Source organism: Prionailurus viverrinus, chromosome B4 (genome assembly GCF_022837055.1).
Source record: "Prionailurus viverrinus isolate Anna chromosome B4, UM_Priviv_1.0, whole genome shotgun sequence".
Taxonomy (NCBI): Eukaryota; Metazoa; Chordata; class Mammalia; order Carnivora; family Felidae; genus Prionailurus; species Prionailurus viverrinus.
This window is the reverse complement of record NC_062567.1, coordinates 136,617,852-136,634,329: the sequence shown is the minus strand read 5'-3', so window position 1 is coordinate 136,634,329 and position 16,478 is coordinate 136,617,852. Positions and strand designations below refer to the sequence as shown.

General features: G+C 52.8%; 1 protein-coding gene across 1 annotated transcript in view; it reads right to left on the bottom strand.

Moving 5' to 3' along the window:
* TBC1D22A (TBC1 domain family member 22A) overlaps window positions 1–16,478 on the bottom strand; it is a 324,584-nt gene that overhangs the window by 31,457 nt on the left and 276,649 nt on the right. The window contains exon 12 of the mRNA XM_047866047.1: window positions 4,048–4,143. Within this exon, the coding sequence (XP_047722003.1) occupies window positions 4,048–4,143 (96 nt within the window). The remainder of the gene's footprint in view (window positions 1–4,047; window positions 4,144–16,478) is intronic.

The following is a 16,478-nucleotide window of genomic DNA, read 5'->3' as shown; positions in this document are numbered from 1 at the left end:
CCCTGCTCTATCCCTGTGACAGGCTCCTGCTCCGGCCCCACGGGCCCCTGTCCCAAGCCCCGCACGAAGCTGAATGCACCCCACACACATGGGTAGAAACTGAGTCGGGCGACAGCAGGACCTGGCCCAGAGGAAGGGCCGCGAGGGGTGCGCTGGACCATCCATCAACTGACCGTCTCCTGGGACCAAGAACATCAGAGCAGATGGAAGCCCCGCCCACAGGCGCTGCACTCACCTGGTCCTGCCCGGTCCCACGTGGCAGCCACCTGCCACCCGCCACCCACAGGAGCCAAAGGACCAGGCGCCTGGGCCAAGCCCAGCAGGCCAGCACCCCGGGCCTTCCCACCCCCACCTGTTGCGCGGCACCCGGGCCTTCTCACGTCCGCTGAGGGGCACAGCCAGGCGTCCACTCACGTTCAGCACCTCTCTGTGGGATCCTCCGCCAGTCCTGCCCTGTGCTCGCAGGCTCCTGTCTCTGCTAACAAGGCTCGCCATCCACCGGCAGAGAGGCAGCAGCGGACTGACGGACTGGACACGCGTGCAGATCGCTAAGCATGTCGGGACCCGCGAGAAGGCCGTGGCTCCGATGGGAAGTTCCGACTCTGCTCACCCTGACTTAACTAATTACCCTCCTTCCTCTTAAAAAGCACTGCACACGGCCACCGTGTGTCTAAGGGACTCGCTCTCTTCGAAATCAAAACAACGATGCCAGTTCCTATGTGGAGAGGACTCCCCGTGTCACAGAGCATCCTAGGACAAGGCTGCTTCTGGGTCACCGTCCAGGCCAGCGGGACCAGAGCGGCCCGGCTGCACGCTGCCCTCTCCGTCACACCCTGGCTGGGCAAGCCATGCCCTGTAGTCAGGGACGGCTGGCTGGGAGCGAGGACCAGAGGGACGGGGGCTACAAGGGGCTGGGCTCAGACCCCTGGGGTCCTGGGGCACCGAACCACGCAGCTCAGACTTTGGAGGTGAGAAGAAAATCATTTTCTAGAGTGGCTGATCTTCAACTCTCTGTAACGCTGTACTTATAAACCAGCCAGAGATCCCAGGGAAGCTGCCGCCTGGAGCTCTGCCACATGTCCCGTCGGTGCTCCGAGGGGGACACGTGCCTCACAGGCAAGGCTACAGTCCTGGGGCAGCTCTCGAGCCTCTGCGGTAGGAGCCAAGCCAGGCTCCAAGCCGCTGGACGTGCTGGAGCCGGCCCTTCAACGGCTGACTCGGCCACATGTGCCTGACCTGGGCTGGGGTTGGGGGGGGGGGGGGGGGGTTCGGCTGTGCTCTCTCTGTGCCACGGGCCCTCCTGCTGGGAAACAGCCCCCTCAGGGGCCTAGGAAGAGACGGGCTGCCAGGTGCCTGGCCAGGGGATAGAAGGCTGTGCACAGGGAGCATCTTCCACCCCTAAGACCCTACAGAACCTTGTGAGGAAAAGGCAGAAAGGAAGGCAGAACCCGGGCTCGGACCTCAGTGGCCGGCCAGGATGGGGACAGGCAGCTGCGGAAAGGGGCCCGCTCTGGCGCCCGCGGGACGGCTGGGAAACAGGGTCACCGGCCGCGACGGCCGGTCCCCCAGGAAGATACAAAGCTCCGGGGCATGAAGGCTCAGGACAGGAGTGAACGCCCACTCCAGAAGGTACCATCCCTAGCCTGGACGAGCCTCAGAAGCCACAGCACCCAACGGCACTGCCTGGCCAAGTCCCGGGGAGCTGAAGCCGGGGGCAAAGCCTGTCACCCACCCCCCCCCGACCCAGCACCCGTAGCGGGGGTGGGGGGGGCCCTGGTGACACTGCAGGGGTTCTGCCTTGCTTCTGGGGAGCTTCCTCCTCAGGAAAAGATTCTGTTCCTACGGAAATGACTTAAAGCAACACTTATTTCCCAAGGGCCAAATTACCATTCTGCACAGAGAGGGCGGGCCCGGAACGCCTTCCTCCAGGATGTTCTCTTGCTGGAGGCCCGGAGCTCTTGGGCTCCGTCGCTCAGGCTGTCCTCCATGGACACAGAGGCGTTTTCCTAAAATGTCACAACTGCAAACCCAATTCCCGGGCTCCCTGGGACTCCAAAGGCTCTTTCCGTTTTCTTGTTTCCTTTCCCATTCAGTTCAACCCTCCACAGCGCGTTGTGACATTCTCACGGCCAGCACGAGTCCGGGGGAGGATGAATGCCCCACTCCTCCCCGGCTCCCCACGCTCCCCCGGGCTCCGCTCGTCTCCCAGCCCCACGAATCTCGGCCAGTGAGCAGGACTCCCCAGGCAGACCCTCTGACTGCCACAGGCCAGCAAGCAAACCACAAACACACGGGGCTCCTAGAAACACTGATAAAAGATGGCGGGCTAGCAAAGGGTGGGACTTGGTGTCACTTCTTCCAAGGCGCCAGGACAGCCCCTGCCTGGGGTCACCTGGACAGTCCCCTCCTGCGGGCTCTTGTGTGAGGGGTGGGGAGACAGGAGGACCAAAGGGGCCAGGGGCGAGGAGGGGCAGGGGCCAGCCCAACAGCGAGCTCCAGGCCGCACACCCGCCCCAGTCCTGGCTCAGGTCCCTTGCATCCAGGGCTGTTCCCACCTGCTGTCCCCCGGCCCCGGGTGGGGGGGGGGGGGTCCCAGCCCTGCAACAGCCCCTTTGTGGCACTTCATAGGGACGAGAACATAAGCTGCCCGGCACAGTCTCTGAGACTTGAGCCACTTGTGGGAAGGGGATCCTGGTGGCACTCTCCCTACTGGGGGAGCAGGAAACGGAGGGCCGGGTGGCAAAGCCCCTCGTGTGAGGTCACTCACCTGTCACGAGTCCCTCTCCCCAGCAAGAACTGAAGCACCAGGGGGTGAGGGCCATTTCTCAGGCACGTGTGGCTCAGGGCTGCCCAGGGTTGGGGCTGGAGAGTGATTTCCGGGACGGTGACGAGCCTCCCACCTTAGCACACTCTCCTGCACGGCTCACCACGGCTTCATCAACCCCCACCCCCCTGAGCTGTGCCTCCCCCGCCAGGGCAGGCAGAGCCCCCATCAGGGCAGCAATGAGAATTCCAAACGCGGTTGGCCCCGTGAGCCCCGGCCACCTGCATGAGTGAGCTGTTCTCCAGGAGGCACTCGGGGAATGTCGGCCAGGGTCAGACTGCAGCCGGCCGCTGGGCCCCAGGGAAGCTGGGCGCTTCTCCCTCAGATAAACAGCAGACTCTGCACGGCGGCTCAGCCCCACTGTTCTCCCAAACCTCCCACAGGGAGCCAGGGTGCCACAAGGCCACGAAGACAGCCGGGAGCCACCACACTGTGACCTAGGACCGCGGAGTCTCCTAGTTTGTCCCTCACCTAAAAGACAAGAGGCCCAAGGAGGTGAAGTGGCCGGAGAGTGACCCCCAGCCGGCTGGGGCACAGCCCGGTCCCCGGTCCCCACCGCCGTTCTCTTCAGTGTACCCGAGAGGCCCCACCCTCCTGGATCACTGGGCAGGAAGACTAAAGCACCTTGGGTAACAGCGGAGGTCACCCTGTGAAGGGGCCAACACCCACCATGGTACTTGGGCCAGCACACGGAGGCCCAGTTGGGTGGGGACAGAGGCCGGGGACTCAGCCCCCACAGAGTGACCAGCCGAGCACAGAGCTGATGAACGGGTGCCACTGTGGCTCTCCACTAAGTCATGGAGGAAACTGGCCCAGAGAGGCTAAGCGACGTGCCGGAGTCACACAGCCGCCCGGTGCCCAGGCGCCCAGGCTGCCTGCTCGTGGGCCAGCACCTGCCCTAACCCATCACAGCCCTGCAGCCGCCCCTGGGGCCCCACTGCCGAGGACACACATACACACGGGCTCAGGAAGGGCCTCCGGGAGCCTGGGGGACAGCGGCATCTCTGAACGCACGGTGTGGCATGGGCCCCGGGTGACCATGGGTGACCTTGGTCTGCGCGCTTTCCTGGCTGTGACAGCTTTCCAACGACTGCAGGTCAGCGGTTCACCACAAGCGCCCGGCCCAAAGCCCTGGCCCAAACAGCCCTGTGGACTCAGCTCACTAAACCTCCCAGACAGGATCAAGCTCAGCACCCCCCCCCCCCAAAAGGGCATTTACTTACCTGGAAATCCCGCTCTTCTAGAATCTCCTTCCTCCACCTCCCCAGGAAAGCAGCGCACACGTACAAGTGGAAGTGGGAGAAGCCCTCGGGCTCGGACTGCGAGAGAGAACACGGGGGTGGTCAGTGCCCGGCGGGACCACGGCTGCTGCCCCAGGCCAGGCTCACGCAGCCCGAAGGCCGTGATTCTGACATTCCCGCCTCCTTGACATAAGCACAGGCTTCTGAGAGGAGCCGGCGGTTCGCTGGCCCTCCTGCCCGGACGACCAGCAGTAACAGAAGGCAGACCAGCTCCTGCTGCACAGCCACCCGGGGAGGGAACCTGCCCTCGGACGCCGGTCACTGGCCGTGGCTGAAGAGTGGCCCCCGCTCCTCGGAGGGCGAGGGCGCTACCAGGGACTCGAAGCCCGCTGGAAGTGGGGGCGGGGAGGGGAGGCTCCTCACCAGCCAACGCCCCCCTGCCCGCTAATGGGTTCAGCTCGGCCCCTCCTTCCGTGTCTGGGCCTTAGTTCGGGCATGCACGGTCAACTTCCGGATCGGGGCTCCCAACACTTGGCTTTCAGGGGGCCACGGCCACAGATTCCCGTGTGATACCCGCACGACTCCTGTTACCTGTTTACTAAATAAATAAGGTAAGAGATGGTGACATGCTCTGGAAAAAGTGAGGTGAGGAAGAGGGGTGTGAAATACTGGGGAAGGGGCAGGCTGGTCTGCAATTTAAATACAGTGATCTGATCTATCACCTAAGGTGACATTTAAACACAGACCCAAGAAGGGAAAGCCACGTGGATGGGGCGGGGGGAGAAATGAGATGACCCTGAGGTTCCAGACTTCCCGGCACATTCCAGAAGCAGTGAAGAGATCAGCGTGGCTGCAGGGAAGAGCGAGGTGAGCAAGCAGAAGCCGCCGTTGGGAGAAGGTCCAGATCCCCATGGCCGCCCTGGTCACTGGATTGTTCTCATGAACTCTGGACGCTCCTAGCAGAGGAAAGACCGTGCTCCCAAAGGATGCTTCTGGCTGGTGCGCGCAGAACAGACTTGGCATCCGGCAGGGTAGGGAAAGGCAGACCCACGGAGATCAGTCAGGAGACCGCGGAAATCATAAAATCAAGAGGGGTGAGTGATGCAGGCCAAGGGGGTAGCAGCACAGCTTCGGAGAAGAGGTCAAATTCTAGAAAAGTTTTGAAGGTTGAGCCATGAAAATATGCTGCTGATAAGGACACTATGGGGGATGAGAGGAGAGGAACCAAGGATACACCCAGCATGTTTGGCCAGAACGACCAGAAGGAGGAAGCTACCATCTCCCAAGATGAGGCCAGGTTTGTGGCAGTTTGTGGGAGTGTTTTGGTGGGAGGTTGTGAGTCTGTTGTGTGGACATGCTGAGCCGAAGACACCGTTAGGCGTCCAGTCCAGAGTGCAGGCGGCTGGCCTGTGGCCCAGGCAGGAAACATACACGGTGGGGGGAAAGGGGTGGGAGGAGACACAGGAACGTGAGAGGGTCAAGGGTCAAGACAGCAAGGGACGAGGAGTACCGGCCGTGGCCATGCAGAGGTGGCTGACAGGAGGGCTGACTAGCGTGTGTTAGGAAGGAGGGAAAGAGAGACACTGGGGCATCCTACTGGAGATTTTTTTTTTTAAGTTTTTTAATGATTAATCTATTTTTAAGAGACAGAGAGACAGCATGAGCAGGGGAGGGGCAGAGAGAGAGGGAGACACAGAATCCAAAGCAGGCTCCGAGCTGTCAGCACAGAGCCCGACGCGGGGCTTGAACTCACGATACCATGACCTGAGCTTAACCCGCTTAACCACTGAGCCACCCAGGCGCCCCCTGCTGGAGGTTCTTAATACCACGTTTACGCAGGCCTCTCCTCCTCTCCATTCTAGATCCCGCTCAAAGTCCGTTACTTTCGTGTTGTTCAACAACCAACCTTCTGGTTCCATTTTACATCTGCTAATATTGTATGTTCCATTCACTTCCACTGTTATCTTCATTGCAGACTTTCTTCTACTGAGTTGCCGGTTTTTTGTTGTCGGTATTTTCTAACATACACAAATGCAGAGTGGCTTCGAATTACATCTAGGTCATTTGGTCCTTTCTCTTAAGATAAGACAGATGATGAGCTAGTTAATATTCGGCTTCTCTTCATTTCCGACACAAGCAAGCATTTAAGGCTATAAACTTTCTTCTATGAGCCCCGCTTCAGCTATATTCCACAGCTGAATAGTATCTTTACTATCCTTAACTTCTAAGAAATTTCTACCTCATTTTGTGATTTACTTGCCTAAATCATAGCTTGCTTATTTATTAGCATTTTTTAAATCTATAAACATATGTGGTTCGTTTTTACTTTGTTTTGTCTTTTTAGGTTTCTTTGATTATTGATTTGTAACTCAACTGTGTCATAAGAGAATGTGATTTACACGATGCTGATTCTTTTGCTTGTTTAGATTTGGTTTTGCGAGGGGAGGACAATTAGTTTCCACACACACACACACCCTAAGGCAGCACACTGAACAATCAAGAACGGGACCGAGCCAGAGTGCCTGGGTTTAAACCCTGGGTCTGCCACTAATTAGCTGTGTGATCAAGACAAAGTTACTGGCCTTCCTGTGCCTCAGTTTCCTCATCTGTGAAATATTATAGACGAAACAAATTACACAACGTAAGGTAGTTAGGATAATGCCTGGAACATAGTAAATAGTAGGTAAATGCCAGCTATCGTCACCAGGTGTGTATAAGAGTATATATTCTGGAGTTCTTGGATACGATGTCCTGTATGTGTCCATAAGATAAATTTAATCAATAGTGTTGCTCAGATCTCCTATAAATCCTGATTGATTTTGTCATCTTATGTGCTATCAATAACAGAAAGGTGTTAAAAATCCCATTACAACACCGGATTTGATGTCTCCTCAAGGTTCTGCCGATCTTTGTTTTATGTATTTGGAAAGCACGTTATTAGACGCATACAAATTTTCAACCGTATTATCTTCCCGGTGTACTGAACAGTATCAATATACACGATCTCCTTTATGTCAACCAATGCTTTTGCCTTTAAGCCTTTGGAGAGGGGGACAGGAGTGTGGTGCGACCATACTACACACCTACTTTTGTTGGGTTATTTGTTTATCTTAGGCAGCTTTTTTTGAGGTAGAACTGACATACAATAAACTTACATATTGAAAGTATAAAATCGCACAGGTTTCGATACGTGTCTACACCTGTGAAACCACCGTCGCGCTCAGGAGAGGAAACACATCCATCACCCGCAAGTTTCCCCGTGCCCTCTGTGATCTCCCCCTCCATCCCTCTCAGTCTCTAGGCAATCACTGACCTACTTTTGTCCTACACACGAGTTTACACTTCCCCGCTTCTGTACAGATAGAACCATATGGCACGTACTTTTGTCTGGCTACCTTCACGCGGCACTATTGCCCTGAGATTTGGCCATGTCACTGCGTGGCCACTGCCTGTAACTGCTCAGAAACGCGGCTCTCTTAGAGAGTCTATTCGCCAGAGCTGTCTGCCTGTTGACAGACACGGAGTTGTTTCCGGTTTGATTACAAACTGAGCTGCTGTGAACGTTTGTGGACAAGTCTTTCTATGGCTAGATGCCTTCATTTTGCTGGGATAAATACCGAGGAGTAGAAGGGCTGGATCACACGGTGGCAGTATTTTAACTCAGAAGACACGGCCAAGCTATCTGCAAAGTGGCTGCACCGCTGCACAGCCCCACCAGCAGCAGGTGGCGTTCCGGGGCGGTCACCCCAGAGGCCACGTGTGAAATGGTATTTTTAACGTTGGCCACTCTCATAGGCAAGTGGTAGGATCTCACTATGGCGTTGATTTACACATTACCATTCCTCTAATGACTGATGATTCTGAACACCTTTGATGTGCTTATATGACATTCTTGGTGGAGCGTCCAAGTTTTTCCCATGGATTGTTTGTTTCTCATCGTTGAGACTTGAGTAACTTTCTATATATTCTAAATACAAGTCTTTGATCAGCTATGTGCTTTACAAACACATCTCTGTGTCTATAACTCGTCTGTTATCCTCGATATTGACTCTGGAGGAGCATGAATTTTCAAGTTTGATGTGGTTCAGTCTATTACTTTGCTCTTTTATGAATACTGCTTTTGGTGTCATTTCTAAGAAATCTTTGCCTAACCTAAGGGCATAAAGGTTTTCTTCTAAAATGGTTTTAAGCTTTACATTTAGGTCTGTGATACAGTTTGAGTTCACTTTTGCATATGTTATATGCGTATGGCATAAGGTGGGAGCTGAAGTCCATGTGTAAGCACACGGATATCTACCTGTTCCGGTAGTTTGTTGAAAAGACTATGCTCTGTCCACTGAGTTAACAACCAGGTAGTGCTACTCCTCTATTGTTTTTGTTCTTCATCAAAGTTGATTTTGTCTTTTCTAAGTATTTTACACTTCCACAAGAATTTGACAACCAGTTTGCCAATTTCTCCAAAAAGCCTGCTAGGACTTATTGGAATTGCATCGAATCTATATCTCAATTTGGAGCGATTAATATCTTAACAATATTGAGAGTCCCGACTCATGAACATGGTACAGCTTACCACTGACCTAGCTCTTTAATTATTCTTAGCAACGTTTTATAGTTTTCAGGATACAGATCTGTTAAACATCTTCTGCTTGATTTTCCCACAGCAGCTGATATTTTTTGACACTCTTAAAAATAGTGTTTTGAACAAAAATAAACCGAAATGGATTAAAAACCTAAAGGTGAGACCTGAAACCCTAAAATTCCTAGAAGAAAACATAGGCAGTAGTTTCTTTGACATCAGCCATAACAACATTTTTCTGGATATGTCTCCTCTGGTGAGGGAAACAAAAGCAAAATTAAACTATTGGGAGTACAACAAAATAAAACGCTTCTGCACAGAGAAGGAAACCATCAACAAAACAAAAAGGGCAGCCTACTGATTGGGAGAAGATATTTGCAAATGACATATCTGATAAGAGGTTAAAATCGAAAATATACAAATAATTTATACAACTCAATACCAAAAAAAACACAAAAAACAAGAAAACAAATAACCCAAGTAAAAATGGGCAGGGGACCTGAATAGATATTTCTCCAAAGAAGACATCCAGATGGCCAACAGACACATGAAAAGACACTCACCATCACTAAGCATCAGGGAACTACAAATCAAAACTACAGTGAGATACCACCTCACACCGGTTAGAACGGCTAAAATAAAAAGAAAAATTAAAAAAACAACAACAACAACAAGAATGACAAGTGTTGGCGAGGACGTGAAGAAAAAGGAACCCCAGAGCACTGTGGGGATGCAAACTGGTGGAAACCAGTATGGAGGTTCCTCAAAAAGTTAATAAGAACTACCAGATGATCCAGTAATCCACTCTGCAAAGAAAACAAAAACACAAGTTCAAAAAGACACAGGCACCCCTATGTTTATTGTGGCGTTATTTACAACAGCCAAGATACGGAAGCAGCCCAAGCGTCCATCGACAGAGGAACAGATAACGAAGATGTGGTATGTACACACGATGGAATATTATTCGGTCCCAGAAAAGAATGAGATCTTTACATCTGCAACAGCACGGACGGAGCCAGACAGTATTATGCTACGTGCAGTAAGTCAGAGACAAACACCACATGATTTCATTCACACGTGGAATTTCAAAAACAAAGCAAAGAACAACAGAGAATAAGAAGAGACAAAAATCCAGACTTCGAATGCAGAGAACTGGTGTCTGCCAGAGGGGAGGAGGATGGGAGGACGGGCGAAATAAAGGGATGAAGGGCACACTTATCCCGAAGAGCACCGAGAAACGTACGGAATTGCTGAAACATATCGTACACCTGAAACTAACATAACACTATGGTAATTGTACCTGATAAAAACAAATAATTAAATTTAAAAATAAAAACGGTGTTTTGAAAACTTTAAAGTTTATTTATTTAGGGGGCAGGGGAGGGACAGAGAGAGGAGAGAAAGAATCCCAAGCAGGCTCCGCCCCGTCAGCACAGAGTCTGACGCGGGGCTCAAACTCACGAACCGTGAGATCATGACCTGAGCCGAAATCAAGAGTCGGACCCTTAACTGACTGAGCTACCCAGGCGCCACTAAAAATTTTAATTTCTGATAGTTTGTTGCTAGTTGTTGAGATGTGATTTTCCTGGCATGTGGTTTTCACCCTTTACTTGTACCCTTTCTGGGTCTTTATATTTCTCTTATAACTAGTACGATATTGGATTTGAAAAAACCCCAGACATGGTCCCTGTGGAGTTGGGTCCCTGCTGAGTGTGATTCCTGATATATTCAGATTAATTTACATCCTCTTATTTTGAAATGTGTACGTATTCCACTTTTCCTATTATTTTTCTTTCTTGTCTACAACTGCACTGAGTTAACTTTCCGCCTTTATGCCAAAGCCCCAGCCCCAACTATTCTGGAAGTTACTGAACTGTTTCCATTATTTTAATAGTTACTCTACAAAGACTAACGTGCATATTTAACTTGGGGTCCAAGATTACTCGTGGTCTCTATTACCTTCCCAAGCAATACACAAGTGAGGAGTATCTTCGCTAGAGGCACACCAGAGACGTCCCCCTGCAAAATGCTCTTACTGGCCAAGACTCCAGTTCTACCTTGACTTTGTAACATTACAAGTTCAGATATCCTTTTCGTCCTGGTTGTATACAGCAGTGTTTAGAGTTACTCATGACCTTGCCTTTTTCGGACCATCATTCCTTCTTGCATCTAGACTCTTCTGAAATCACTATCCTTCTTGAAACGGCTGTCAGAAGCTCCACTAGCGAGAAGGTCTTCCAGTAGGGACCCCTGTCGGTTTTCCTTTGTCTAAAAATGTCTTTACATCCTTCTCTTTCCCAGAAGGTAGTTTTGCTGGATACAGCAGGCTAAGTCGGCTCCATTTTTAAAGACGTTACTGCACCATCATCCGGCCTCCGCTGTTTCATGCCCCAGTCCGCCTGTCCCTCCTTCACAGGAAACCTAACCCTTCTGTCTGCCTGCTTGTGAGACACTCGGTCTTGGGAGTTCTGCAATTTCCATTTCCGTACACTCTATGTCCCGCTAGAGATCCATCAGATCCCCCAGAGTCGGGGGCTTCCATCAATCTTGGGGACATCGTCACTTGCCCCTCTGCATTCTCTTTAATTTCTCAGGAGCTGGACCGGGCAGGGGCAGGATCTTCTCACTATTCTGTGTCACTGAGCTCGGTCTCCCTGGGAGAGGTACTTTCTGGCTCGTTGGGCAGCTCTTCGACGTACCACAATTCCTGGGAGGCTCGTCCAGCCCATTTTTGAACGTGCCTTACAGATTTCCTTGTTCTTGTGCCCGGTATGCTCCTTTCCACGACTTTGGGCACAGTGAGCTTACGGTCACGCACATCCCAGATAACCCTACAGGCTGCAGTCTTTGCGGGTCTCTCTGAAGTTTGTTTTCTCTGCTAATCTTTGCTCTTTGTGGCCGGCTTCCTTGTTCCTTCGTGGTTTTGCCCCTTTTCGAGCTTAAGATGCTGGGAACTTTTATCTGTTGGAATTCTTTGAAGCTTGCATCAAAAATGGTTTTCTTTGGGGGAAAAAACTGTATTTACTTCTACCTGAACCTAAGGACACGATTATCTCGAGATTACTTTCAACTAAATTTTCCGCTTGAAATTCTTTAGGACAAATAAGTCACATAAATTAGGGCTCCAAACCCACATGAATCCCGGACTATGGTGGCATCTCTGAAAGGAGGTATTTTCTTTCTTTGTTCTTCGACTTCCATGGCCAAGGCCAAGAAAGGCAAACACCAGCACTTGCTTAGTTTCTGAACAGTCTCCAGGGGTTTGTCTCTGGCCTGTGGCTCACACAAACCCTCCTGCAGACCCTAGAAATTAACTGGCAGGTTCCCCTGGGTAGATTTGATGTTTTCCCTCTTCTCTCTAGAGTTCCATTTTCTCGTGATTTCTGGCCAATGACAGCATCCTTTCCGTTGTGGTTATGTTTTTAACAATTACACCAGGGGCACCTGGGTGGCTCAGTCAGTTAAGTGCCCAGCTTCGCCCATGTCATGATCTCACCACCGTTCATGGGTTCAAGCCCCACGTTGGGCTCTGTGCTGACAGCTCAGAGCCTGGAGCCTCCTTCACACTCTGTCTCTGTCTCTCTCTGCCCCTCCCCTGCTCATGCTCTGTCTCTGACTCTCAGAAATGAACATTAAAAAAATTTTTTTAACTTAACAAAAAATAATTACATCAGCATGCTTCTGTGTGCTCTGTGACACCTAAGTCCACCGCACTGCCCCATTAGTTTCTTTAAATCAACGTAACTATTAAAACTAAAAACATCTGTGCTGGGAGGGGCGCCTGGGGGGCTCAGGCAGTTCAGCACCTGAGTCTTAATTTCAGCTCAGGTCATGATCTCACGGATTCGTGAGATCAGGCCCCGCATCAGGCTCTGAGCTGAGTGTGGAGCCTGCGTGGGATTCTCTCTCCCACTCTCCCGGCGCCTCCCCTCCTTGTGGGAGCGCTCTCAAAATAAATAAACATTTAAAAATAAATAAATACATGAAATATCCGTGTTGGAACTGAAACCAACTAACAATGCACACTTGGCGAAATGCTGCTAAAGCCTCTGCGGCCGCACTGACCTTCCATCTGCACTTGGGCCTCCAGCCTGCCTCCCCCCTGTAACCAGGCCACCCTCTCTAACCAAGTGGACTCCTGTCTCGTCACAAGTGTGGTTTTTAAGCGCCCGCCGCTTTCAGGATAACGTCCAAACTACTCAACACGCCACAATCCTCTGGTATCACGGGCCCTGTCCCACCTCCTGCCTGACACTGGACCCTCTCGATCTCCCCCCAAACACCAGACCCTTCTAGCCTCACCCCCACTTTTGCACACACTGCTACCCCAGCAGCGGGTACTGGCTGAGTTTTCTCAGCCGTATTCTTTCCTCGAGGTCTTTCCTGTGTCTCCCAGCAGCCAGCTGATCCGGCCCTCCTCCCAGGGGGCGTCTGCCACCCTGTCCCTCCTGTTCACCCGACCATTCTCCCGCTGTCCTCGGGGCCTCTTCTCTCCGTGGCCCCCTCTCCCCTCCAAGCTCTGTCACAAGCCCCACGGCAGGAGCAACGACTGTATGAAGTTACACACACCCAAACCCACTCACTTGGATGCACCGGGGAGACGGGCAGGTGGGCCTCTGGGAGCAAACCTAAAGACACACGCCTTTTTCTTTCCAGATGCTGGAGGTGACTGGTCCACATACAGAAAACACCAGGGCTCTGCCAACTGTAAGACTGCTCATCAGCATTGCCATGCCGAGAGAAGAAGGTTTTCAGGACTACTTGGGGATGCTCCAGAATGTAGGCTTCTCTAAGGAACCCTGTTTACACACTTAATTTGCTTAAGGGCCTGTGATGTAAGGGAATGCGGAAGTCAGTGTGAGGCGGGCCCAGGGCCGCACCCCCCCCCCCCCCGCCGGAACTCCAAGGCTCTGACGGCTGCAGCCCCACAAGACCCCCCAGGTCCAGCAGAAGGCCGAACAGCCACACTTCCAGAGGGCACTGTGCTAGGGGAAAACGGAGTTCTGCAGCGTTGCTTCAGTGGATTACTTGTTTTTGCTGACTCGGTAAATTATATCACAATAGCAAATTAATAAATAAAAAATTCGTATCACAATGGAAAACCAGCTCCGGCTTCCACGAAGCCTAACACAGGCAGGCACTACCGTCGGTCCCCAGGGACACGGTCGGGAGGCTGGGTCTCAGTGGCAGCAGCCCACTCAGCACAGAGGGGTGTCCACCACCTTCAGGGTCTGATGCATGCAATCAGGGCCCTCCTGACCGGGGCAAAGTCAGCGGGTCGGCCAGACATTTCCCAAGGAGGAGCTGAGCTCTGGAAGGGAAGGCGATGTGACTTGGAAAAGCGTCCCTGGCTCAGGGGACGGGGCGGGGGGGGGGGGGGGGGGAGGGAGGAGGGGTTGGGGGATGTTGGGAGAGGGGCTGGATGACCAAGGTGCTGGGCCAGGGAAGCTCTTGGCCAAGAGGGAAGGCTCTGGAAGGTGGGGCCCTGGGCCCTGGGGACACTGTGTGAGTGGGGACGGGCCTCTGGCCGGCTGCAGCCCCTCTCCACTGCCAGATCAGGTGCGGCAGCTCGTGTCCCCCTCCTCTGGGGCCTGCACTCTGCACTCCTGTCTGCTGCCCTGCCTCCCGGCCCCGTGCCCAGCCCGCACTGGCTCCCCTCCTACAGATGAGAAGACGGGCAGAGACCTTGAGCGGCTCGCCTGGGTCACACCGCGGGGCTGCGGACATGACCGAGCCAGCTGCGAGCGGCACCCCTGACCACAGGGGCCACGGTCGGGAGGCACCTTGGCCCTCGCTACATCAGGTCGTGTTCTGTTCGGCAGGGCGGGTGCTATGCTGTCCTCAGGCCCTGTGCACGATCCGCCTACCACCTGAGCCCTGCTCTACCCACACACGGCACTCACGGCCGGCAGGACTCCCGGTCTCTCAGAGCTGAATTTCCACCTCTGCCCACCACCCCCCCCCCCACTCCGCCCCCTGGGACGGTCCAGGTGTTCGAGGGCTTTGCCCCGGAACCCTGCGCTGCTGGGGACAGGAACCGAAGGCGTCCATCTTCAAGAAGCCTCTGGCACAGGGTCTGGACCCTGGGCACAAACCGGACAAATCAAGGGCGAGCCGCTGACCACGCTTGTGGTCGTGGGCCTCTCCCCACTGTGGTCAGAGCCATGCTCACCGGGGGCCCCCACTACTCCCGCCCTGTCCTCGCAGGGCGTCCTAGCACTCAGGCAGCATGTCACTTGCAACTGCAGGACTCCCGGGGGCCCGTCCCCACCTCCGTGAGGGCAGGATCAGAAGGTGATGAACCTGAGGGACCTCCAGGCCACCGCCGAGGAATGGCACCTGATCGCTCCTGGGATGCACGACTTTCGCCGCATAAACCCCCGGAGAAAGCGTCCGGTCCCCGCACCGTGCAGCCCCGCTGGGTGCACGGAGCCCGGTGACCTCAGGCCGACAGAACAGCCACAAGTGAGTGCCGGGCTCTGTCTGGTCAGGCTCCGTGGTGGCCCATTACTTCTTTAGAAAACGAGTTTCTTCCTGAAATGCTCACTTGGAATAAAGTCAGGATTCTGAGAACAGGGAATTCTGGAGGTCAAGGAGAAACACTAATAATCGTAAACATCCTTGTAAAAATCCGAAATCTCTCTAGCTGAGGAAGACGATTCATGTAAGAGCCCAGATGCACTTGGAAATGACCAAAGTAACACTCACATCCCATTGCAATCGGATCAGACGGCTGGACTCTCCAGGTTCTAAGATCTCACTGCCTCCGGTGAACAGAGTCTAATACACCAGCCTCAGAACCTGCTCCCAAAGAAAGCTGCGTGGAGAAGAAAGCCCATGTCACTCCTGGGAGACCCCCAGCTCTCGGTGCTGCGCCCCCCCCCCCCACACCAGGCAGAGCTGATGAAAGGACATTAAGACGGGCCAAAACCACAGGCAGGCAGGGAGCCCTTGGGGGGTGTGGATCCCATCCCTGCAGAACCGCCACTGGGGACAGGAATGGGGGCACCCAAGATCGCATCACAAGTGCAGGCAGTTAATGGAGAAGATGCAGAAGTTCTCTGAAAGACATGAGAGGAAAGCTAATTAAAGGAGAGTCATACAGGTTCATGGACAAAAAGATTCAGTATTGAAAAGATGTCCGTTGACTTCCACTTTAATTTACGAATTCAATGTGTTTCTAACAAAAACTCCAGAGCTTTCTGTGGCATACGAGGCTTATTCTAAAGCTGACACTGAAGGGCAAAGGGCCGAGAACAGCGAGACAACGCCAAACATTACACATAAGGTGAAGATTTACGTGTGATATCAGGGTGCTTTGTGAGGCTGAGAAAGACCATGTGTTCTGGGCACAGGACGGATGGGCCAGTGGAACGGAGGACTGAGACAACGCCCATGCTAACGTGGGTGTTCCCTGACGGAGGAGTGATGGTGCAGATCAACAAGGGAAGGCTGGATTATCCAGTGTGGCACTGAGACCACTAGCTCTCCACACGGAAGAAACCGGAAACAGATCCCTACCTCATGCCGTACACGAAGCTAAAACTCAAGGTGGATTACAAAGCAAAATCTGACAAGGATAAAGCACAAATTCTTTAAATCAGTATATTCGACAACACAAATATTTCAAAGTGGTACGTGACAAAGGCACTATAATTAAGGACAACGTGCAAGTCACAGACTATCAAAAGATATTTGGAGTGCGTATATGACTGGTATATGATTAGTACCCAGAAAAATACATACGTATTTTTTAATATCATTTTTTAATATTAAATATTTTTTAACATCTCCCTAAGAACCCAAAATAAAGGGACAAACTACCTCCTAAAACAAT